The 25,101-nt window shown below is 33.7% G+C and overlaps 1 protein-coding gene across 2 annotated transcripts in view; it reads left to right on the top strand.

Annotated features, from left to right (window-relative positions):
• Positions 1 to 1,196: 1,196 nt before the first annotated feature.
• Manea (mannosidase endo-alpha) overlaps positions 1,197 to 25,101 on the top strand; it is a 34,473-nt gene continuing 10,568 nt past the window's right edge. Inside the window, exons 1-3 of one of the 2 annotated variants that reach the window (XM_020184638.2) lie at positions 1,223 to 1,360; positions 7,418 to 7,997; positions 21,386 to 21,495. In XM_020184638.2, the coding sequence (XP_020040227.1) occupies positions 7,454 to 7,997; positions 21,386 to 21,495 (654 nt within the window). In that variant the 5' untranslated portion in view covers positions 1,223 to 1,360; positions 7,418 to 7,453. Of the gene's footprint in view, positions 1,361 to 7,417; positions 7,998 to 21,385; positions 21,496 to 25,101 lie in introns of both variants that reach the window. The other variant, XM_074077984.1, reaches the window with a different exon arrangement.

Here is a 25,101-nt window from a genome sequence, read left to right as displayed (position 1 = left end):
AAATCCAACATAAAATGAGCCAAAATTGAGAAAAGGCATGTCTCAGAAACCATATATATCATCTCCATTAGCAAGGAGGGTAATGAAAATTTTAAAAATGCAATTAGATATTTTCAGGCAAAAATTTAAAAGACTGACAATAGAAGAAGTGACAGGTAATGATGTACCAAACTAGTTAATTTCAAATGGATTTGTAAGAAATTTTCACACTTAAATGTGTGGCAAAAAAAGACGTAAACCTGAAAATAGAAAACTATTTATAGGAAATCATATACATGTAACTATTTTCAAAAAAGCAGGGGAATGAGAAATACAAAATTCAGCATGATGACAATGTGAAGCAAGCATTTGCTTTTGGAGAAGTCAAATGAGAAGAAATCAAATTTTTAAGATTCTTTTTCTGTGCCTTTACCTCTATAGTACCTAGGTATATTTTTCATTATTTGTTAAAATGCCCAAATATGGTATAGTCTCTTATACATACAATTATAATTGGTTTTTAAAAAGATCCAGTGAGGTTTGAAGGATGGCCTTTACAATACTGTTTGCATCAGTAAATTCTGTCCTGTGAGTCAAGATTTCCTTGTTACTATGTAACCAAAACAAAATACAGAATTCTCTTGCTTTCTGAGGCTGATGTAAGATGGAAACTCTTAGCTGTAGCTTCTATTAAAAAAAAAAAAAAACTTGTTATTTTCACCTATCCTATTCTCTACTTCTATATAATGATTTCGCTACAAATATAACTTATGATACATTTGTAAATTTAAAATGCCATCTATGTCTACTTTAGAGTTGCAAGTGAAGATCCAATTTAAACAAAAAGGCAAAACGAACTTTCAATTTAAAAACTCTGGAAACAACCAATGTACTCGAATTTAAAGCAATCTACTAATGTTAAAAAACAAAACCCAAAAAAGTTTTAAAAAAATTTTTAAAAAAGGAAGCATCTGTCCTCTATTAGACCTTCCTGGAGGAGCCTCAGAAGACAATTCCTGAGACAGAAGTGAGTCATCTCTGTGTAGAAAGAGGCTGCAGTGCAGACTGACTTAACTCTGCTCCTTTTCTCCACATTTAAAGGATTTCCTTTAAATGCTCTGCATCTTCCAGCCATCCCACCTTCCTGTCCCCTCCTTCCCGCCAGCACTGCGCCGGAAGAACTCGAGCCCCGCCCCTCTGCAAGCCCCGCCCCTCGGCGAGCCGACCCCGCCCCTCAGGGCTTCCGGAACGCTCTGCGCGAGCTTTTGGAAAAGCGGCGCTGGTCGGGCTCGCCGCGCGAATGCTGTCGGTTTTCTGCACACTTGGGATCGGAACAGCATTGCCGGCCCAGTTCCTGCTGGTGGCCGATTCCTAGACCCTGGTGAGTAGCTGCTGGATTCAGGAACCGCGGTGTGGCGGGCATGCAGACCACTGCCGGCGCCTGCGCGCTCGCTCGCCAGCCAATGTGCTGGCCGCTTTGCTGCCGGCGCCCTTTGACCCCGCGCCCCTCGGGCGGACGGCAGGAGCCCCTTTAGCCGGGAGCTTGGGGTCTCTAGGGCCCTCGCCGACCACCCTCTCAATCCCATCCGGGATGTTTGTCTAGGTCAGTTAGATTCCGTGCCCTTTGTCCTGTTTGATCCCGACCCGCTTTCTCTCGGCTTCCCCTGCGGAGCTGAGCCTGGGTTTTCGGCTCTGTCCACCGAGTTGGATATCTGGGGAGGATGGAAGTCTTTCCCAAGCCAAGGTCCTGCCCTTGAACCCCAAAGCCGCCTCTGGGCTTTGAGGCGGTGGGCGTTGACAGCCGAGGCCTGGCTGTGCGGGGTCGGCCGCAAGGTCGCTGTCTCCGCGAAGTGCTGCTCTACCTGTTAACCGTGCGCCTCAGTGATCGATCCATCCATGGACCGATCGGAGACTTTAATCTTTGCCTAGACCCCATCCAGTTGTGCCTTACCAGCCTGCTTCCCCCCCTCCCCCCCCCCTTTCCGAAGACACAACTCCAAGTGCAGCCACTTACACCACCTTGTTTCGTTTTGATGTGTGACAAGATCCTACTGATAAACATAGGGGGAAGTGGCAAGTGCTGAAAACATTGTGAAAGGTCGTCTATGTAAAGATCATCTATGTGAGCCTTTGTGGAACTAGGGCGATGAGCTGTTCACGTTAATGAATGCAGGAAGTAGCTTGAAAGAAATACAAAATTAAATCTAGACATTGGTGATTTTAACTCATGTTGTTTGTAAATCACTTTGATGGCCATACCTGACTCCACTCTTATCCAGCTGTTTGTAAACCCTGAAAAAAACGGTAGAGTACTGTGAAATTTGTGGATTTTTTTTCAGTCTATATGTATAACATATTTCCAAAGCTGCTGCTCTTTTTCCCGTGATGAGTAGCGAGGGTATGAGCAGAAAATAAAACAAGCAGTCTTCAGATTAAGTGTGGACTCCAGTACATGGAGGAAGTAACAGTTAATCATTGTTTTCTAAGTCCATAATCTTTACATGGAAACATGAGCATTGGTCAGCAGCTTCCATTTATGTCACAAAAGTTATATATTCTCTAAATTTGATTTCTCTAATACGTTGTAGGAAGGCAGAATAGGATGGGGGCAAGAGTTTACATTCTACAGCCAAACTTACTATGCTTTTGCCAGTTGCTAAACCTCTGTGCACTTAGTCATTTTCTAGTCCAGAGACTGAAAAAGTTTCCAACTGCTCAGTTTCTTCACCTGTAAAATGGTCATAAAAAGAAGTTCTACTACATAGATTGTTGTGAAGATTAAAGAAGGGGGAGATTATGCCTAATTGAATGTTAACTAATGTCTACACGTGTTTACATTAAAGCTGACTTGGGCAAGGAAATCTTTGTACAGAAACTGATTCTGAAAGTTCCAGATATGTCTTCTCGAATTAGTTATATTTATCACTAGTGACTTCATACAGAATAAAATTAGAAATAAAACACTATCAAAAAAAGAGAAAGCATGAGGGATCTGTATAATTTATCTGATAATTTGAAAAATGGGAAATTTTGGCTTTTCTGAGTTACATTATAGTAGCAAATACTTTCAGAATAATTGATATCGCACTGCTTCAGAATCTCATGGATCTCTTAGCTGGATATGTGAAATGATTTTTTATTAGGCCTTGTTAGATCTCCAAGTGCATTTAAAAAGTGAAAACAACAAAAACAACACCACAAAACAGAAAACATACTTTATAAAGTACCTATTGTGTATAATTCTGAATTGCCTTTCAATGAGAACACATATTCATTAGCCGATATCTTTCATAGATTTCTGTTTCGAGAACCTGTACATCTGCAATTAACTTGTAGGTGTTTTTTTCCTCTTATATGACTTCTGAAACTTGTTTTTTTGTTGAAAGTAGTTCTACCTACTCCTTTCTTGCAAGAACATCAGGTGTTTTAGTATTCTCAAGGGTCGTTGTGGTTTTTGCAATTTTGAAGATAATTTTTCTTTACATTAGTTTTTTAATTATTGAATGTTTATGACTCTTCCTATATCATATGTTCAGTATAGACTGCAAACATACCAACTGTGCATAAAGGCAGTAGAATCTATGACATACTGCCCAAATACATACCAATGTCAAAAGCAAGAGGTTTAGAAACTAAGTATTAAGCTGAATAATTAGTAATACAGACTCCATTTCTAGGGGATATTAAACATGTAAAAAATAGTATGATGCAATATATAATATAAGAAATGCCAGTTTGAAAAGTGGATGATACAGCACATTCTGCTCTGGAATCATTAACAGAGGCATCAGAAAGAGGAGGCAGCATTTCAACTTTGACCCAAAATATGAATGATACTTTAAACATTAGCTATGCAGAAAATAGGCCATTTAGACAGAATAAGCCAAATGCTGGCTTTTGATTGCCTGTCCAACACTCATCTTTTATTATGGTTATTATAAATAATTATTCAGTGTTACATGATTCTGAATTATATAATATTAACTGTCCTCACAAGAATTCTATGAGTGATATAACTCACTGTACCTTAGAGGAAAGATTCAGAGAGAGAGATCAAGTCAAATAAAAAATGGCACACCTGCAATTCGAACCCAGGAGTTGTAACTGCAGAGCTCAAACTTTTAGTCACCATGCCTGGTGCCTTCATTTACACTGAGATGACTTACTAATTGAAATGTAGAGGAAGAGATAGAGCCAGTGAATCATGTCTTCAAATTGAACTTATAGATAATCTATATGTTGATAATCATGCAAGTAAATGAATTAAGTAGTACAAAAATAAAAGGCAAAAGGACCAGCTTAAGAAATTCCACTTAAATCAAGAGGAAGAAAGAAACAATACACTGTTTCTTTAAAGGCACATTTTGTGTTTTGTGTTATGGGTAGATCTGGAAAAAGGAGCATGAAAAACGTAAAAACTTCAGTGTTGTTTATTGTATTTCCTCATTTTAATTCATAAGTGATATTTACTATTTTTTGATGTTATTCCTTTTTTGTATTATTTTTATTTTATTTTTCCTTTCTTAAATTGTTGTTCTGGGAGTACCTTGTGACATTTACAAAACTTCTTACAATATATTATAGTTGAGTTCACCCCTGCATCATTCTCTTTTATTCCCTCTCCACCATTCCTGGAATAGTTTCAACAGGTCTCAGTTTTCCATTTACACACATGTGCACACAGTATTTGTACCATATTCACCCTCCTACACCCATTCCCCACCCCCAATGGTACCAACCCCCACAGACCAAAATTGGGGCAGGGGGTACTGATCCCTGCCCCTATTTTGAAAAGGGAAAAAAATGACAATTTTGTTTGTTTAAGATAGCTGTACAGGGAATTTCCTTGTGACATTTCCATATAAATATGTCTTACAACTTGAATTGTTTCATCTCTATTTTTCTCCTTTCTGTCTTAGTCCCCTTCCTATGGTGATTTCTACAGGTTTAAAAATTCTATATTCCTCTTGTATAGGAAGTACATCAACTATATTCACCTTCTTAACTTACTTCCTTTATGCACCCCCTCTCATATGTGACCTCCCCTTAGCGTGACCTGTTTTTTCATAATATTGTTTATATTCGTGTTAGATATATATTCCACATATGAGAGAAAATATGCAGCATTTGGCTTTCTGAACCTGGCTAACTTCGATTAATATGATGTCCTCCAGTTCCATCCATTTACCTGCAAGCAACAAAATTTCATTTTTCTTTGTGGCTGAATATAATTCCATTGTATATAAATACCATTTTCTTAATCCATTTATCAGTAGTGGGGCATACCATAGCTTAGCTATTATGAATAATGCTGCAATAAACATGGGTGTGCAGGTTCCTTTATTGTAATCTTACATTCCTTTGGGTATACCCTTAGGAGTGGAAATGCTGAATCATATGGTAATTCTATTTTTAGTGTTTTGAGGAGCCTCCATACTGCTTTCCATAGTGGTTGTACTAATTTACATCCCCACCAGCAGTGTATGAGGGTTCCTTTTCCCCACATCCTCTCCAACATTTGTTATTGTTTGTTTTCTTGATGATAGCCATTCTTACAGGAGTGAGGTGGAATCAATGTGGTTTTGATTAGCATTTCTTTTATGGTCAGGGATGTTGAGCATTTTGATTTACTTTCCCAAATGTTGTCTTTCATGATTCACAAAATATGTTTTTTCAGAAGACAAAATAGATGTCTCTTTTTATTTTTATTTACTTTTATTAGCACATCGAAGATGGTGCATTGTGATATTTCTATACATGCTTATAATATAGTTTGATCATATTCACCTCCTTTTTTCTCTTTCATATCCTTCCTCCCCATGCTTTTTTTTTTTAAGACTGAGTGAGTTACTGAGGATCATACAGCTAGGTCCACATGGCTGATTTATGCTGATACTTTCAGATTTCACAATCAGTATTCTTTTCACTATATGTCTGGACTTGTCTGTCCATGCTGAGTGGTGAAATCAATCTTGAGCTGGGCATGGTGGTACATGCCTGCAATCCCAGAACCTAGGAACTGAGGTAAAAGGATCATGAGTTTAGTTCTGCCTGGGCTATATAATGAGACCCTACCTCACCATCACAGCCCCCCCACAAATAAAATTAATCTTTTAGAAACTTCTAAATCCACTAGTTACTTCCATTTTCTGCAACTCTTCAACATTCATTACCATTAATTATTTGCTTATAAAATACTTGTCTCAAACTCTTCTTCCTTACAAAATATTATTTTCTAATTTTTAAAGACAAGGAATCGTTGGGTTTTTCTCACACAGAAGTAATTATTATAAATGTTTTAAGTGTATTTTCTTCTTCCATGTATATGGATAATATGTATATTATCCATATAATACATATTATCCATACATACATATTATCCATATAATATAATATTAGATCATATTATATTCACAGAATTTTTCTCTGCTTTATGTCTTATCAGAATTCTTACTTTCCTTAAGCAAAAGAAGGATTTATGCTTATTTAAATAACTTGCAAATTTCAAGGTAACAAATTACAGAGGCAGATCTGAATGGTTATATTGCCCCATTATTTTTATCCAATGAATGGGCAAGTTGTGCAGTGCAGAACTTTTAAGTGCACAGGACTGTATGAGTTGGCCCATCCCAGAAATAAGCAGATGTGGTAGAAGCTTATGCTCTTGTAACACATGAATTTTGGTGTACACATTCAACAACAAGACTATATCATCTGGTTGTTGCCATGGTACCTAACTTTTGATTATTATTTTTTTAATTCTCTACTGCCATTTAAAAAATTGTCTGGTTCTATTCTGTTTGCAAATGTCATTTAAAATCTGCAACTGTTCCCTTATAATATTATTTAGTTAAAAATTTTTTGAGTATGTATTTTATGACTAGACTTTAATGTACTAATAAGTATTTCATTTTATTATTAACTATGGCTTTCAGATTTTACACTTAGATTTGGAAAATTTCAGTCCATATACATAGAGCATTTCTTTTTTGTATTCAGTGCTTAAAACAAAATGTGCATTTATAGAAATAGTCTGTGTTTTCTTCCTCTTGCCTTAAATGGAATTTCTAAAGCTGGTCCCTTTGCCTTTTATTTTTGTATTATTTTATTTACTTAAATGTTTATCAAAATCTATTCACATTATGGAAAATATATTTCATTTTCTTAAGTAATATTCATAGAAGTTTTATTTGATAAAATGTATTGGCATGTACATTGTGATATTTCCAAATCAGTACTGATATTGTGTGTATATATATATATATATATATATATATATATATATGCTTTTTGCATTTGGACATCAATATTTGATGATGTAATTAGCATCAATGCATTTTATTAATATTTAATGTAATGAATATGAATTTTAGTTTCTGTTTTCATTGGAAAATACTGTTTTTCCCACTTACTAATGATCTTTTTCAATAAATTACAGCAAACATTTGCACTTTGGAGTTTAAAGTATGTCATCATGGCAAAATTTCGGAGAAGGACTTGCATCATTTTGTCACTTTTTGTTCTATTTATTTTCTCTCTGATGATGGGTTTAAAAATGCTGAAGCCAAATACAGCTTCTTTTGGAGCTCCTTTTGGACTTGACCTTCTTCCAGACCTTCATCAACGAAGTATTCATTTGGGGAAAAATTTTGACTCACAAAGGAGTGACAGAATCAACAGTGAATCAAATACCAAGAATTTAAAAACTGTTGAAATCACTATGAAACCTTCTAAAACCTCTGAACTCAACATGGAAGAACTGCCACCTCTCAATTATTTTTTACATGTATTTTATTACAGTTGGTATGGAAATCCACAATTTGATGGTAAATATGTACATTGGAACCATCCAGTCTTGGAGCATTGGGACCCTAGAATAGCCAAGAATTATCCACAAGGGAGACATAACCCTCCAGATGACATTGGCTCTAGCTTTTATCCTGAGTTGGGAAGTTATAGCTCTCGGGATCCTTCTGTCATAGAAAATCACATGAGACAAATGCACTCAGCTTCAATTGGTAATTATTTTATTTATGTATGTGTGCATGTATGTGTATATGTATATAAATAATTTTGGTGGGCCCATTAAATTACTAATTAGTCTTCATATTCTTACTAGTTACCTTGTTAAACCCATACCACCAAATTAAACTGTAAATGTGTTTTTAAAAATCTATTTAACCATCTTTTAGTACTGTCTTTAATGTGTGTTGTTTAATTTCTAAATTTTGGATTTTGGATATATTATTTTTGCTAATTTAAAATTAAATCCTTTAAAAAATTCATTATTTATGACTTACATAAAGTACAGTGATTCTTTCCCCTACTTAAATACTTCCTCCCCATCAAGAAGTAAAATATATCTATAGTCCAAAAAGTTGATTGCCTTATTCACTTTAACCCCTAGCCCACCATAGGGAACTATGAATCTAATTTTTGTGACTTTAAAGAAGTTGTAACTATTCTATTACCTTATGATAACAGAATCAACTATCATTTGTGTATTCTTCTTATTTTGCTTCATACAGTATTTCCAACTATACCTGTGTTGTTAACCATATGAATAGCTTGGTCATTTTTATTTTTGAGTAGTAAATTTACCTTTGCATTCAAATGTTGATAGTCAGTTGGAATATTTCAAATTTTAGGCGTGCCATATATAAATTAGGTTTTATTTTTCTATCTTTACAACTGCTCTGATAATCTCTTTGCTTATAATTTGTTTTTATTTCATTTATGTTATTGTAATGGTATGTTTTTTAATGGTCCATTTTACTATTTACTTTCCATTTGTCCTACCTGTCTTAAGTTCTTTTTCCTCACCTTTTTCTGCCTTCTCTTACTGAATATGTACATTGCTCCATATTTATTCTCTTCTGGTATACTGCATGTATTCTCTTCTCTTCATTATATCCATTTTGTAGTTTTGCTAAAGTTTGCAGTATACACCTTTAACTTAGTTGATGAAAAATTCTTTGCTGTTTTTACTGTTCTTTCTAATCTCCATCAGCTTTCTCTTTTCCTTCTTTCTGGTACTTCATATACATATATTTAGATAGTTATACGAACCTATCAGTGAATTACATGAACAATTTTATTTGATGCCTGAAAAGTCATCAAAGTTTTAGTATTCCCTTTTATAAGTGTTTCTGTTTCAGTTCTATCTATCTTGTCAATGCTTCTAGCAGTAGGAACAGAAGAAATTAGATGCTCTCACATTTATTGAGCTCTATATAAAGACATACACTCATCATGGAGCTGATATATTTGTAGAGGAATAGAAGACTTTTTTATGAATGAAATATTGTAGAATTTTATTAGTCTACATTAAATATGTGCAATGTGGCTTGATATTTGGACAAACTTTTTTCAATGATTTATGATATCTAACTTTCTAGGACACACATATTGTTCTAGTTCCTACATTTGATACATGTTATGATATAAAATAGGTTTAGTAAAGTTCATTTAGACAACATTCACTTCTATATGGTGAGTAGTACATTATGTGTCTTTATTTACTAATTTACTTTAAATGGAAGAAACTTTTCAAATAATTTTGTCCTGCTTTGTTTAGGAAATATGAATTATTTCTAAACATTGATGTTAATGCAATTATTTTTATTTTAAATTTAACAATTTTTCTATGGATACAAATAATTTTGCTGGATTTTCCACTGGGCAAAATAAACACTTATTTGTAATAAATTAGCAAACGATCTATAAATTGTTTCTTAATCTCCTAATTATTGTATTCATCAGAGGAAAAAATAATTTGGCTAAAATATTGATAGAGCACTATTTTGATTCATGGATTTATGCTGACTAAAATTTTTCACTTAAGAAAGTAGTAAAGCTATTTAAATTGCTGTATGGTTGAATATGCTTTTGATTTCATGTTTAAAATTTGTGTGTTTTCTTTGATACAAATAGCCTTTTAATTTTAAAGTGAAATGTTGTGTGAAGTAATCATATTACCATATGCATCGTACAAGTTGGGTGATGTTCTGCTTTTATAATTAGAAGTGCTATGCATGTAAATCCTAATGGTCCAATTTTTTCATTGAAAGAATGATAAAATTAATGTGAAGTCTTAATGTTATGTTTTCTGGTCCAATGAATATAATAATGTATTACATTCATATGATAGTATATGAAAGATATATATCCCTTTTAAGTCTTTAATATATATAAAGGATAAACCTAAATACTCTCTCTTGTTTTGACATAAAGGTAAGTCACATTCTCTAGGTTTTGCCTTGTTTTCATCATTGATGCTTTCAATAACACTAGATGAAAATAATATTAGAATATATTGTGAAAGCAGAAAAATAACTGTTTTTATAAGGTCACAATTCTTAATTCTGCATCTCCTACCTCTAAATTTATACATAAAGAGTAGGAGAAACAGAAATTAAAAGAAAACATATTAGATGTTTAAAATTTAAAGGCACCAATTAGCATGTAACATGTCATGAAGTTTTCCTTTAGAATAACTGTGCTTGCATTAAGTTTAAATGTTTAATTGTAGTATGATGGTATTCCATATAGCTTTCATAAATGGCCTGAGTGTAGTTCTACTCATTGTTTTTCTTCATAGAAGTGTGTTTTTTCCCCTACCTTTTCCCATGCCTCATAATTTAACTGAAAGCATATTATCTTGTGTAGGAAGGCAGAGACTGTGGTAAGTAGTTTTTAACCCTGGAAAATGGGCATACTCCGTTGTGGGCATCCAGTTTTTTCCACTTCATTTTATGAGAAGACTATCCTATTTCTGTTGAATTATATCTTACACTTTTCTAAACAAAAAACAAAAACCTCAGATAATTGTATTTGTTTGTATTTATCTCTGGACCCGGTATTCTGATCTGTCAGTCTTGTTTATCTATGCTTTCTCTAATACGACCATGCCTTACTATAGCTTTATACTACATATTGAAATCAGGTAGTGTGATTTTTCTTTGTTATTCTCTTTGAAAATTTCTTTGGTTATTATAATTCTTTTGCCAGTTGATATATTTTGTATAACTAATATGCACTAAAATAGGCTGGGTGTTGCCGTGCATGCGTATAATCCTAGCTACTAGAGTCCAGCCTAGTTGAGAGGTAGCAAGATGCTATTATCACAGACAAGCCAGATATGGTGGTAAATACCAGTAATCCCAGTTACTCAAGAGGCGGAATTAGGAGGATCACAGTCCAAGGCTGGCTAGAGAAAGGTACAAGATCCTATCTGAAAAACAAACAAAAAGCGAAAGGACTGGGGTGTTGTTCAAGGGGTAGAGCACTTATCTAGCAAATGCAGGGGCCTTGAATTCAAACCCCAGTACCACAAAAAAAAAAATCGTAAAAATAATTGTCTTGGTGGAATTTTGATTGGGGTTGCATTCAGTTTATAAATCACTTTGGGGAAAATTGATATATTGACACTATTGAATTAACAATACTGAACAATAAGAAATTGAATACTTTATCTCTTGGAAATGACGTGAGCCTTCATTTCTATAGGACTTTTGCATTTTTGTCTTTTTTCAGAATTTTAAACTATGTTTTTATTTTAATGACACATAGTAATTGTATATATTTGTGGGTAGAATGTGACATTTCACTGCATACATACTGTGTGTAATGATCAGATGAGGGTAATTGGCCTATCTGTTACCTCAAACATAAGCATTTCTTTGTGTTAGAAACATTTAAAATCCTCTCTACTAGCTGGGTTTTGAAGTATTCTAATAATTGTCAACCATATACAGGCTACTTTGCTACAGAACATTAGAAGCTGTTCCTGTCCAACTGCATCCTAGTGCAAACTTAACAATCTTTTCTCAGTCCTTCCTACGTTCATATCCTTCCCTGGTTTTGGTAACTACTATTCTGTTTTCTACTTCTTTGACATCAGCTTTTTTAGTTTTCACATATAAGTAAGAACGCGGGATTTTTTTCATAAAGGGATATTGAGTTTTATTGAGTGCTTTTTCTATGTCTGTTGAAATGATCACAGTTTTTATCTTTCATTCTGTTGATACCATGTATTGTGTTTATTTCTTTGCATGTGTTGAAACATTGTGTTCTTGGAATAAATCCAATTTGATCATAGTGTATTACATTTGGTGTACTGTTGGATTCTGTTTACTAATATTTGTTGACAATTTTTGCAGCTAAGCTCATAAGAGTTGTTCTATAGGTTTTTTGTTGTTGTTGTATTATTACTGGGTTTTGTATTAGGATAATGATGGCCTTATACAATGAATTTGGAAGGGTTTTCCTCCTTTCAGTAATTTGCAATAGTTTAAGGACAGTTGCTGTTTGTCCTTTACAAGTTTGGCAAAATTCAGCAGTAAAGCCAACCAAACTTTCCACTTTCAAGTAATTATTAGAGTTCATTATTCCATTTTTATACATATTTATAAAGTACTTCTATCATATTCACCTCCCAATCACTCCTTCTTTCATTCTTGTACTATCCAATGTTTCCTCTACCAAACAGACCCTGTTATACTGTCATTCATTGTTTTAGGTGTACATTCCAGATACAAAGGAGAACATGAGAAATTTGTCTTTGTCAGTGTGGATTATTTTGCTTAACATTATGATCTCCATCTACCCCCATTTTCCTGCAGATGACATGATTACCTTTTTCTTTATGACTGAATAATACTCCAGGATGTATATGTATATGTGTGTGTGTGTGTGTGTGTGTGTGTGTATCACATTTTCTTTATCTGTTCATTGAATGTTGTGCACCTAGGCTGATTCCATAGTTTGCCTGTTGTGAATAGTGTTGCTATAAGCATGGGTGTGCTGAAATATTTCTTCAGATATATGCCCAGGAATGGTATAGTAAGATCATCAATTAATTCTATTTTTAGTTCTTGAGGAACCTGCATATGGATTTATAAAGTGGCTACACTGTGGAAAATCATGTGATTCAAAGACTGGGGTTCTTGGCACTCAGTTCTTCCTGGCAGCAAACATGCTAGGATGCAGTTCCCAGTAGCATATCTTAGTCCTTTCGTACCACACCCAGTAGTTCACCACCTATTGCCTCTGCCAATTTTACAGGGTATCTTTTGTAGAAAAAAATTTTCTGATGTCAGTGTACCCTGAAAGTGTTGGTTAGATATGTTGCTTTGGTTCCTGGTGCTCACTTGAGTGTAATGTACACATAGCTTTTTACCTGTCATCAGCATTGGTGATTTTTGTGCATAGCTCAGGCTGCAGGGGTTGTGTGATTGCATTGCCAGTCTGCATGCAACTTCCTAAGTAGGGTAGGTTTACTGGCTGCTCTGGGCGTGATTGTGAGGTGAGCATCAGTTTCCAAGGTCATTAGCGGGCAAGATCACCCCTGGTGTGTCCAGGTGCGTATGGCACTGTTTGCCCAATAGTAAGATGAGCTGTCTCAATATCTGTGTCCCTTTTGCATGGGAGCCAAGGTGTACCAATAGGCCAAACAGGATACCTGTTAGTGTCTGATGGCTTCATGGGTGACTTTTTTGAGCCTCCAGTGGCTGACTTTCTCAGAGAGATCTTCCTAAGTTGCTTCCTGGGAGGTGATTGCATAGATAGGGCCCAACTTCTGCATCTTAGGGCCTCATTGGAGAGAGATTCTTAGAAGTGGCTCTTCATCTCTTTCCTAAAGTTACAGCAGGGTGAGTGAGACTACCTAGTTGATTGTCTAGACCTCTATAAGACAAGTCATTCAGGATACACTATCTGTCTACTTTTTCTTTCTTTTTTTGTGTGTAATTTTCAGCTTATAAATACTATACCTAGTTTGTTAAATTTAAGACTAAGTATATAATTTTTTCTTTCTTTTTTTTTTCTGCGCAATACTGGTATTTGGAGATACATTTGGTGGGAAAAGGTGGTATGGCAGCAGCATATTGCTATGTAGCACAGACTTGACTAGAACTCACTGTGGGGGCCAGGCTGGCCTCAATTCATGGTCCTGTCTCTGCCTCCCTGTGGTAGTATTATAAATGCACCCCATCACGACCAACCTTGAAAATTCAGTTTTAGAAAATATGGTGACTTGTATTTCTGCTTTTTGTTAAACTCACTAATTCTAGGAGCATTTTTCTGGGTTCAGGTCGATATAGCCAATAAAAGCAAATAGAGACAATTTAGTATCTTCCAAATCATTAGACCTTCTATTTAATGATTAGGACCCCCAATATTTATGGAATAGGAATTCTGAGAGATAATATCTTCAACATGTTTTGGATCTTAGATGAAAAGCAGTTTTTCACTATTATGATGGTTAGCTGTCCTATTTTTGTCATTTCCTGGTTGAAAGAAATTCACTTCCATTTCTAGTGCTGACAGTTTTATCATGCTAAATTTTGTGAAATGCTTTGCTCTACCTCTACTTACATGGGTTCTCTCTCTTTTGGTCTCGAAGTTGAACCTCAACTTTCTACCCCATTGGAAATAAACCCCATTGGGATATGATTTATTACTCTAATTGCTAAATTCTATTTGCTAATCTTTTCAAAGATTTTTTTTCCTTTGTCCATGTTCATACAGTGTGACTTTCTGTACATCTTCATTCTTCAATTTTCTGAAAGACATTGGTGGAATTATTTTCTTTTTACATAATTGATAGCATTCACCAGTGAAATAATCTGTTTTCACTGTTTGTTAAATACTAACTCAGTATAATAGATACAGCACTTTTGAGTTTATCTGTTTTCTTAAGTGAGTTTTGGCAGTATATCTTTTTAAAGAACTGGCCCATTTCATTTAATTTGTCAAAGCTATAAGCAAAGAGTTACTTGTACTATTCATTTATTGTCCTTTAAAATATATGGTATCTTTATAGATGTTGCCTCTTCAGTTTGTGATTTTGGTGATTTGTTTCATTTCTCTTGGTCAGTTTTTCTAGGGGTTTGAAAAATATTTTTAATACTTTCAGTGAACCAGCACTCAATTTCATTGATTTTATCTGAAAAAGAAGATGTATTGTATGGACTGTCTTAATATGTTTTCTCCCTTTGCAACCACTTAACTCTGCCATAATAGTGTAAAAGTTGTCATAAACCACATGCAAGAAAAGATACAGACAAATTAGTTTCAAGATTATACCCTCCTACTTTCTTCTCTCCTTTATGTTTTTTTGTTTAAACAAAATCTAGATTCTACATACATGGGAAAATTTGTGACACCATCCTTTTGGGTCTGGCTTATTTTGCTCAACATAATGATATGCAGTTCCATCCATTTTCTTGCAAATGACATAGTTTTGTTCTTTGTTGCTGAGTAATACTCTGTGTGTATGTGTGTGTGTGTAGTGTGTGTATTGTATGCTCCATTTTCTTTATTCATCTTTTGATAGACTTTTAGGCTGATTCTGTGACTTGGCTATTGTGACTGCCACAATAAACATGAATGTGCAGCTGTCTGTATTGTATGCTGACTTAGATGACTTCAGGTATGTCCCCAAGAGTGTCATGGCAGGATTATATGGTAGTTCTATTTACATTCTCACCAACAATGTATAAGTGTTCTGTCACCCCTCCCCATGCATCTTCTCTAGCATTTGTTCTTTGTTTTCTTGATGATAACCATTCTGAACAGGGTGAGATGAAATCTCATTGGAATTTTATTTTGCATTTCCTTAGTTGCTACAGATGTTGAATATTTTGATCATTCATACTTCTTTTCAGTTCCCTCTGTTCACTATTGGCCATTTATTGACTTGTTTGTTCTTTTGATGATAAATTGTTAATTTCTTTATGTATTCTGGATAGTAATCCCCTGTCCAATGAATATATGGTAAAGGTTTATCCAAGTCTATGACACTACCTTTTCACTTTGGCAATTGTTTCCTTTGCTGTGCAGAAACTTTTTAGTTCCATTTGATGCAAGTTCATGTCACTTCCTGCTATTATTTCCTGAGGTATTAGAATCCTATTAAGAAAGTCAGTGCGTATATTTTGAAACGTTTCCTAAAGTTTTCCTCTAGTTTGAATTAATTTTTGTACAGGGTGAAAAATAGCAGTTTAGTTTTAGTGTTTTACATGTACATGTCCAGTTTTGCCAACACCATTTGTTGAAGAGGCAGTCTTCTCGATCATATTCTTTTTGGTACTATTGTGGAGAATCAGATGGTCATAGCTGTATGGATTTATTTCTGAGTCTTCTAGTCTATTACTTTGTGTCTTTTTTTTTTCCAATACCGTTCTGTGTTTATTATTAATGGGTCTGAAGTATAATTTGAAATTTGGTATTGTTCTATCCAAGCATTGTTACTTTTGCTCCAATATGCTTTAGCTATTCAAGGTCTCTTGTATTTCCTTAAGAATGTTAATGTTATTCTTTTCTATTTCCATAAAGAATGACATTGGAAATTTGATTGGTATTTCATTCAGTCTGTGGATGGCTTTCGATAATGTAGCCATTCCAGCCATTCTTATAGTATTAGTTCTGCCAATCCCTGAACACAGATGGGAGATCTTTCTATCTTCTAGTGTTTAATTTCTTTTTTTAGTGTTTTAAAGTTTTCATTGTAGAAGTATTTCACCTTTTGGGTAGGTTTATTCCTGTGTATTTTATTTGTTTTTTCAGGCTCTATGAATGGCATTATTTTCCTCATTTCCCTATCACCATACGCATTGCTAGTATATAGAAAAGCTCTTCGTTTTTGTATGTTGATTTTCTATCTTGCTACTATACTTAAAGGGTTTATCAGATCTAAGAGTTTTCTGTTGGAGTCTTTAGGGCCTATTTAATATAGGATTAGATCATCTGCAAATTGAGACAATTTGACTTACTCCTTTTCTAATTGTTTCCTTTATATTTCTTTGTCTTGCCCCATTGCTACAGCTTAAGATTTTTTTTCTTTTCTTTTTCTTTTATTATTCATATGTGCATACAAGGCTTGGTTCATTTCTCCCCCCCTGCCCCCACCCCCTCCCTTACCACCCACTTCGCCCCCTCCCTCTCCCCCCCACCCCCTCAATACCCAGCAGAAACTATTTTAAAGCAGTACATTGAGAAAGTATGGAGAGAGTGAACACACTTGCCTTGTTACTGATTTTAGAGGAAATGCCTTACTATAATGTTGACTATAGATTTTTTATATAGAGTCTTTATTGTTTTGAATAAACAAATAGAAGGATTGTATGATCCTTCTATTTCTACTTTCTTCAGAGATTTTGTCATGAAGGATGTTGAATTTTGTCAAAGGCTTTTTTCTACATCTATTGACATGATTGTGTGGCTTTGTCCCTGATTTTATTTATGTGCCATATTATACTTACTGCTTTGAATAGGTTGAAATATACTTACATTCCTGGAATGAAACCAATTTGTTAAATGTGTTACTGAATTCAATCTCCAAGTATTGAGAATGTTTGTATCTATATTCATCAGTGAAATTGGTCTATAGTTTTCTTTTCTTTTGGGATCCTTATCCAGTTTTGGTACCAGGGTAACACTGGCCACATTTGGTTCCTTCCCTATTTTTTGAAATTGTTTGAGGAGAAATGGTATTCTGTATTCCTTAAAGGTCTACTAGAATCCAGTGCTGAGTCCATTCAGTCCTGTGTTTTTCTTTTTTGAGAGACCCTTTATTATTGCTTCAACCTCTTTGTTACAGGTCTATTTAAGTTATTAATATCCTCTTGGTTCAGTTTTGGTAGGTCCTTGTATCTAGAAATTTATTTATTTCTTTCATATTTTCCAATTTGTTGGAATATAACTATCCAGAATATTCCACAATGATCCTCTGGATTTCATTGGAATCTTATAATATGGATATTCTTATAATTTGAGTATTCTCTCTTTTTGTTAATTTTTCTAAAGGGTTATCAATCTTGTTTCTCTTTTCAGAGAACCAACTCTGTTTCATTTACTCTTTGTTGCCTTCTTTTACTTTCCATTTCATTAATTTCAGTTTTGACCTTTATTGTTTGTTTCTGTCTATTAATTTTGGGTTTGGCTTGTTATTTTTCTAAGACCATTGGGTACGTCATTATATAATTCATTTGGGATGTTTCATTTTTTAATGTAGTTTATAGCCATAGCTATAAACATTCCTCTAAGGGCTCCATTTGATGTGTTCCAAAGATTGTGATAAGTTGTGCATGATGCTAGGAATTTTTTATTTCCCCCCTGATTTCTTCATTACATTGATCCTGTAAGCTTGTATTGTTCAGTCTCCATGTTTTTGTGTAGTTTCTGTAGTTTATATTGCTACTTGTTCGTAATTTAAATCCATTATCTGATAAGATACAGGAAATTTTGTCAATTTTGTTGTATTGGTTAGGATTTCCTTTAGGGAATAATTTACTCTGGAGAAAGTTCCATGGGCTGCTGAGAAGAATATGTATTCTGCATTTCTTGGATGGAATATTCCATAGATACCTGTCAAGTCCATTTGATGTGTAGTGTTGTTTAACTCTGAAGGTTGTTGATTTTTTTGATCTTGATGATCATGATAATAGTTGGGTATTAAAGTCACTCACTATTATCATATCTGGATCGTTCTTTTTATGTAATTGGGTGCACTGATATTTGGTGCTTATATATTTACAATCATTGTATCTTATTGATGTATTGTCCCCTTTATTAATTTGCAGTGACTGTCTTTATTTCTTTTGATTAATTTTGTCTTGAAATTTACATTGTCGGGTATGCATATAGCTACTCCTGTTTACTTTTGTCCTCCATTTGCTTGGTATATCATTTTTCTTTCCTTTCACTTCCAATCTGTGTGTGTGTGTGTGTGTGCCTTTGTCATTGAGGTGTGTGTCTTGCAAACAACAGACAAGTGGATCTTGTTTTCTAATCCAGCCAATCAGTGCATCTTTTAATTGGAGAGTTAAGACTATTTATATTTAAAGTTATTATTGAGAGGTAATTACCAGTTCTTACTTCATTTTCCTGGTTGATTCAAATATTGTTTGTTCTTTTTTTCTCATTATTCACTTGAGGAATTTGATGTTTTACTGAGTCAAATATCTTTAAAGCTTTCCTAACTCTCATTTGTTCATCTGTTCCTTATGTGAAATTTATTTATTCCTGAGCCCTTCTGTTCATGATTGTCTTTCTTACTTATCTCTGTATAGGTTTCCTTTATATATCTTGTTCAGTGTCAGCAGAATGGTTTATGAATTGCTGTACTTTGCTTAAATATATTATATGTCCAAAGCCCATTCTTATTCTGCTATGCTACCCTGCCTCTCAAAAGAAGAGATAAAAGAGTAGTAGTCATTAGGAAAATGACAAAAGTGATGATTTTCTGAAATTTTCACGGTAAATGCTTAATCTTACAAACTATAAAGTTTTTTTTAAATATGTCATACTAATATCTAAAATTTTTGCATAATCATGTCATTTTTCACTGATTCTTATGCATGGTGCTTTATTTCTTTGTGCTTTTGATTGTCTTTTATTTTATACTATTCATTGTTCTTTAAAGTGCTTTTTGCAAATGATATAAGGCTTAGGAAGAAGATGCCTCCGTCCAGAGAAAATTTGGTTTTTTGTCTGATAACTGTTGAGAACACCATTACTGGATCACCTTAACTATAGGACTATGTAGGCATTGTGAAATGGAGTGCCAGTTTACTTTGGCCAATTGTAGTTGGGGGAAATTGACTTTGTTGCTCACTTGTAACTGGCTTCATATTCCCCCTTCACTTTGGCCAATAATTTCTTATTTTTAGTTCCTTGACTTTACAAAATTTCTTGCTCACCGTGTTGTATTCAATAATTTTGGTTGTTTTCCAAGGGAATGTTGGTTTACTATAATAGCTTACCAATAGTAAGCCTTTAGAAAGTATTCCACTATAATTAGAAACAAGAATCTTATTTTGTTTGTAATTTCATGAAGAATGCTTTGCTTATAATTTTGCAGCTTCATGGCATAACCTTCTTGTCATGAGTCATTTTTTCATGTTCTTTTATACCATTTTTTCTTCACAAATACAAATTTCTTTCATGGGCCACAATTGTCACTCTTCAGTGATGGCATTACAAACTGGGCTAGTAGGCAACTCGAATGCTTGATCAGTTTTCTTCTGACACTTTTCCTACCGAATTCTTCTCTTGATTTTCATTCCCTGCTTAGTGAGCCACAGCTTTCTGAAAGCCCCATGATTATACGTTTTTATTCTTCTATTTTATCTGTTGTTGCTGTTCTAATTTTTAGAGTGGATAGAGGACATAGACATCTTTATTTTGCTTAATGAAAGTCGTATCTTGTTCTTAATATAGAAATTTTTTAGACATTGCATAGATATCACAAGATCTAAGTGTTAAAATTTAGTTCTCTGGAAGTTTCTAACCTTTCATTTCCTAATTTCCAAAAACTTTTATTTTAGTACCATTATTATTTCTCTCCCTTTGTTAAACAGGTTGAAAAAGGTTGCCGATTGATTTAGAAATTAGTGGTGTTTTTCTAATTGTTCCCCATTTCTTTATATTTGAAGCTTTGAATTAGTTGGCCTTGAATATTTTCTTTCCAGTTAATTATTTCTGGGTAAACTGGTGTTTCTAATATTTATTTTGTAATTTATAGGTGCAGAAAGAAGTAGGTACTATAGGAAGAAACCGTAATTATTTCATTTCTTTTAAATCTTCTGTTAAAACATATTTTCCACCAACACAAAAACTAGTACATGAGTGTTTATACAAATTTTATTCTTAATTGCCAACAATTGAAAGCAAATAAGATGTCCTTCAGTGGGAAAATGGATAAGAATCCATAGAATGGCTATTATACAGCAGTAAAAAGAAATGAACTATTGAACCACAAAAAGATGTAAAGGAACCTACAATGAAAATTGCTAGGTGAAACAAGTCAGTTGGAAAAGGATACATTCTATATGATTCTAACTATATGACATTATATAGTCATATATATATGACATAGGCAAACTTGTAGATAGTAAAATAGCAGTTATTTCCAGGGTCAAAACAGGAGAGTAATAAATAGGTAGAACACAGGGTGTTTGCAGTGAACTAATCTGTCTGATACTGTAATGATTAGCACATGAAATTATACATTTGTCAAAATCCATAGAACTTCATAACACAAAAGGTGAAGTCTAATATAAACTATGACTTTAGTTAATAATAATGTATTAGTATCTGTTCATTATTTATAATAAATGTGCCACACTAATGCAAGATATTACTAAGGGAAACTACGGAGGGGTTGGGGGCTGGCAAGGGTTTCTATATAAAAATGCTACTTTCTGAGCTATTTTTCTATAATCAAAACTTACTCTAAAATGTAAAGTATATTAATTTGAAAAGATTAATTCCTGATACAGAGTTCAGAAATAAACTCTTTTTAATATGTTTCTGTTTTATTATTTGGTACTTATTTTGCCTTTAAATAAATACCTATATTTGATATTGTTCCTCTCTTCTCTTTTTGTTTTTTTCCTGTTAGGTGTCCTAATCTTGTCTTGGTACCCACCTGATTCAAATGATGAAAACGGAGACCCTACTGATTACCTGGTACCAACTATTTTGGATAAAGCTCATAAATACAATCTGAAGGTACTTAATATATGTTCAAGCTATAATGCGTTAAATCTCTTGAATAAGAAAATAGTAATACTTTTTGAAGTGATCATGGTCATTAAAAACTTAATTAGTATGAAAATAATGACTTGGAATATTTTTAAATATTGCTACTTTATGAAGACATTTTCTGTAGTTTCAATTTCAAACTTTGCCCATGTTGTAATATATTAGAGATCCTGTTTTCTATGTTTTAGTTTGGTCTATTTATTGCTTATTTTAGCAGGAAGATGGAGGCTTGGAAGGTTCTTTTATGAAGACTTAGCTATCAGATTATCTACTAAAATGTGCTATTAACCACATGTCTTTACATCTTTATGAAACAGTTAGAAAACAAACTGCTGTCCAAATATATTTCAAATGTGTAATTTTCATTGGAACTTTAGCATGCAGACATACACATCACTTTACATTTATAATGCAGATGAAAATCTAAAGACAGCTGTATGATTAAATGTATTCCTCCCATGTATTAAGGTGAGTCAAAAATAAGGAAAATTTCTTCCATTATAAGACTGTTTTTTGAGGAATTTGAAAACAAATATTAATGACTGTTAAAGAGATTTAATTAGCACTATAGAAGAAAATTTTACATGAAATAAAGTAAGCTTTGCTTTTAAAATTCAAAGAACCTCTTTAAAAATGGGTTATGCATAGATAACAATGTTAATCTAAATAAATTCACAAAATTATAGTCTGTATCCAGAGCACATTCACTCTAATTGAAAGTTAATAATTAAACTATTTAGAAGATATAAAATTGTTTAAATTTTGAAATATACCATTTCAATGTAAAATAACACTTGCTTTAAAGAAAAAACTCATTTAGAAGATGTACAAAAACAAATAGCACTGACATTAAATTACTAGTAACAATGAGATATGAGTAATAAACTAGAAGAAAGAACTAATCAAACAAGGTATGATGGCAATGTGTATAATCCAAGTAAATGGAGGCAGGAGGATTGCAAGTTTGAGACCAGCCTGATCAATGTAGCAAGGCTCCAACTCAAAATAAAAGCAGAGGTTTAATTAAATAGAACACAACACCTACAAACTCAGTAGACTTAAGAGTCTGGCACAGGTAAGCATTGTATGAATGTTAAGTAAATAAAACTTTACTTACTATTTAAAGAAAATAAAATATGATATGATTATGGGTATTGTAAAATTGAGGAAAAATCAGTACTGATAAAACTCTTATTAAACAAGGTTCTCTTTTTGGTGCTAATTGGTTTGACTTCTTTGTGCTTCCAGGCAGATGCTTTGCTGCTTGAGCCACATCTCCAGCCCTTTTTGCTCTGGTTATTTTGGAAATAGGGACTCACTTTTGGCCCAAACCAACCTGGATCCCAATTCTCCTATTTTAGTCTTCTTGCCATTGCTGGATGACAAGCACATGCCATCACATCCAGTTTTTGTTTTTTTTTTTTCCCATTGAGATGGGAATTCACAAACATTTTTGCGCAGGCTTTCCTGAAACTGTGATCCTCTAGATCTCAATGCTTGTGTAGCTGAGATGATGTATGCCACTGTATCTAGCTACTAATCTCACATACTTTTTTCCTGGACTGGCCTTGAACCAAGATCCTCTAGATCTTAGCCTCCCAAGTAAGTAGGAATAAAAAAGGTCCTTTAACATAAGGATATATTTTATAACTTATATCACTGCAAAAAACAACAATATCATATTCTTTTAACCAAGATAAATACAAGAATGCCCATATTACTTAGCATTGTTATAGAAACGCAAACAAAAGCAGTTTAAACAAAAATACAAAAATTAAAAATTCTATATAAAATGATTACTTTTTGCAACTGACAAATACCTGCAAAAGTCATTTAAGCAATCTAAAACCTGTTAGAAATAATGAGTGCAGTAAGATAGCTAGAACCAAAAAGTACTCAATTCAGTAGAATTCCTAAATTACAGAAAAAAATTAGAAAAGGTTCATGGAAAATAACATCAATAGATACTGATGAAAGATCTACGTAAGTAGAGAAGCATGGATTTGGTGAGAAGATTCAGAATTATAGAAATGACCGTTTGATCAAAGTACATTATATGCATATGTGTAAATATGAACTCCCATGGTACAATTAATTTACACTAATGAGAAGCTGTATTTCTTTTGTCTAACATAATTTTAACATAATCCTCATTTAAAATTTCAATGACAGTTTAAATACATAATTCAGTAGGTAAATCACAAGGTTTACAAATAGGTTGGAATGAAGTAAGACTTTTAAAAATGCTTATTGATGCAGAAAAAAACTTGACTTTCCAGATAACAAAATGTGTTATAAAATGGCAGAAATTTAAAATAAAGTATGGCATTAGCTTCATTTATGGAGAAAGAAATCAATGAGGCATAATGTAGAGTCTGGAATCTTCGTGTGGAAATCTAATATGAAATTCAGGAATCACTCAGAATCAAGTGTAAAAGGACTGCTTATTCATGACAGTGTCCTCACTACTCTTCTTATTCTTGCATTTTGCACTCTGGTCTATGTCCTTGGGATCATATTTCATGTTTGATAACTTACTCACTTTCAGAGTGATCATTTTTTGAAGCTTTTTATTATTATTATTATCATCATTATTACTTTTTTGTTTTTTGAGACAGAGTGTCTCTTTGTAGCCTAGGTTGACCTGGAACTCCCTGTATAGCCCACGTCAGCCTTGATCTCTTGCTTCTCCTACCTCAGCCTCCTGAGTGCTGGGATTAGAGATATGCATCACCATGCCTGGCTTAAAGTTTATTTTTGCTTAATGCAATGTCTTTGTGAATTTTCATAAAAATATGAAATAGTGTCTTTTAACTGGGAGCATTTACTCTGAGCTCTCATATTGCTACACTCTTAAAAATTGCTGAGGCTTTTCATTTGCTCTATAACTTCTTACAATTCATATATCATAATGGGAGATGGTATGGTTGAGCTCTTCAAGAGGTGATGTGAAGTTTGGGGTTGTAGCTCGTGGCAGAGTACTCACCACAGATGCACAAGGCCCTGGGTTTGATCCCTAGCACATGAGGGAGGAAGAACGACAGGAAGAGGGGAAGAGAGAGAAAGAGAGAGAGAGATTGCTTGAGATTTGGCAATTGAAACTTGCGAATAGGCAACTTGGCTTGTCCCTTTCATTTGTAAAGGGACAATCAAACAAGCAGATGGTTTTATTTACTGGATTTTTCTGCGAATTCTGTTGTTTTATTGTTGTAAACGTGATGTAATTTTTTAAATTAAACAAAATGAAAAATCTGTTCTTATGAAAAATGGAAAACTTTCCTTTTGTTTGCTAATCTAAGAAAAGTTGTAGTATGTTTAATTTATGATAACATCTTGCTGGAATTGTTTAAAGTACTAAGGCAATAAGATCAGATTAAGGATGTTATGACTTTTGTGCTAATGAAGGGGCTTACCTAACTGACCACCTCTAAAATCTGTGAAATAGGTTTGTTAGTAGCATCTTTTTCTTTCTAATCTTCAAAGCAAGGAAATAATCTGCTCCCTTTCCCCCAGTTTGAATACTGGTGTGCTTATTCACTCAACATTTAAATAGCCCTTCTATTTATCACTTTT

The sequence above is a fragment of the Castor canadensis genome, chromosome 1, assembly GCF_047511655.1.
Source record: "Castor canadensis chromosome 1, mCasCan1.hap1v2, whole genome shotgun sequence".
Lineage (NCBI taxonomy): Eukaryota > Metazoa > Chordata > Mammalia > Rodentia > Castoridae > Castor > Castor canadensis.
Note: the sequence above shows the minus strand (reverse complement) of the source record. Positions and strands in the feature narration are given on the sequence as shown.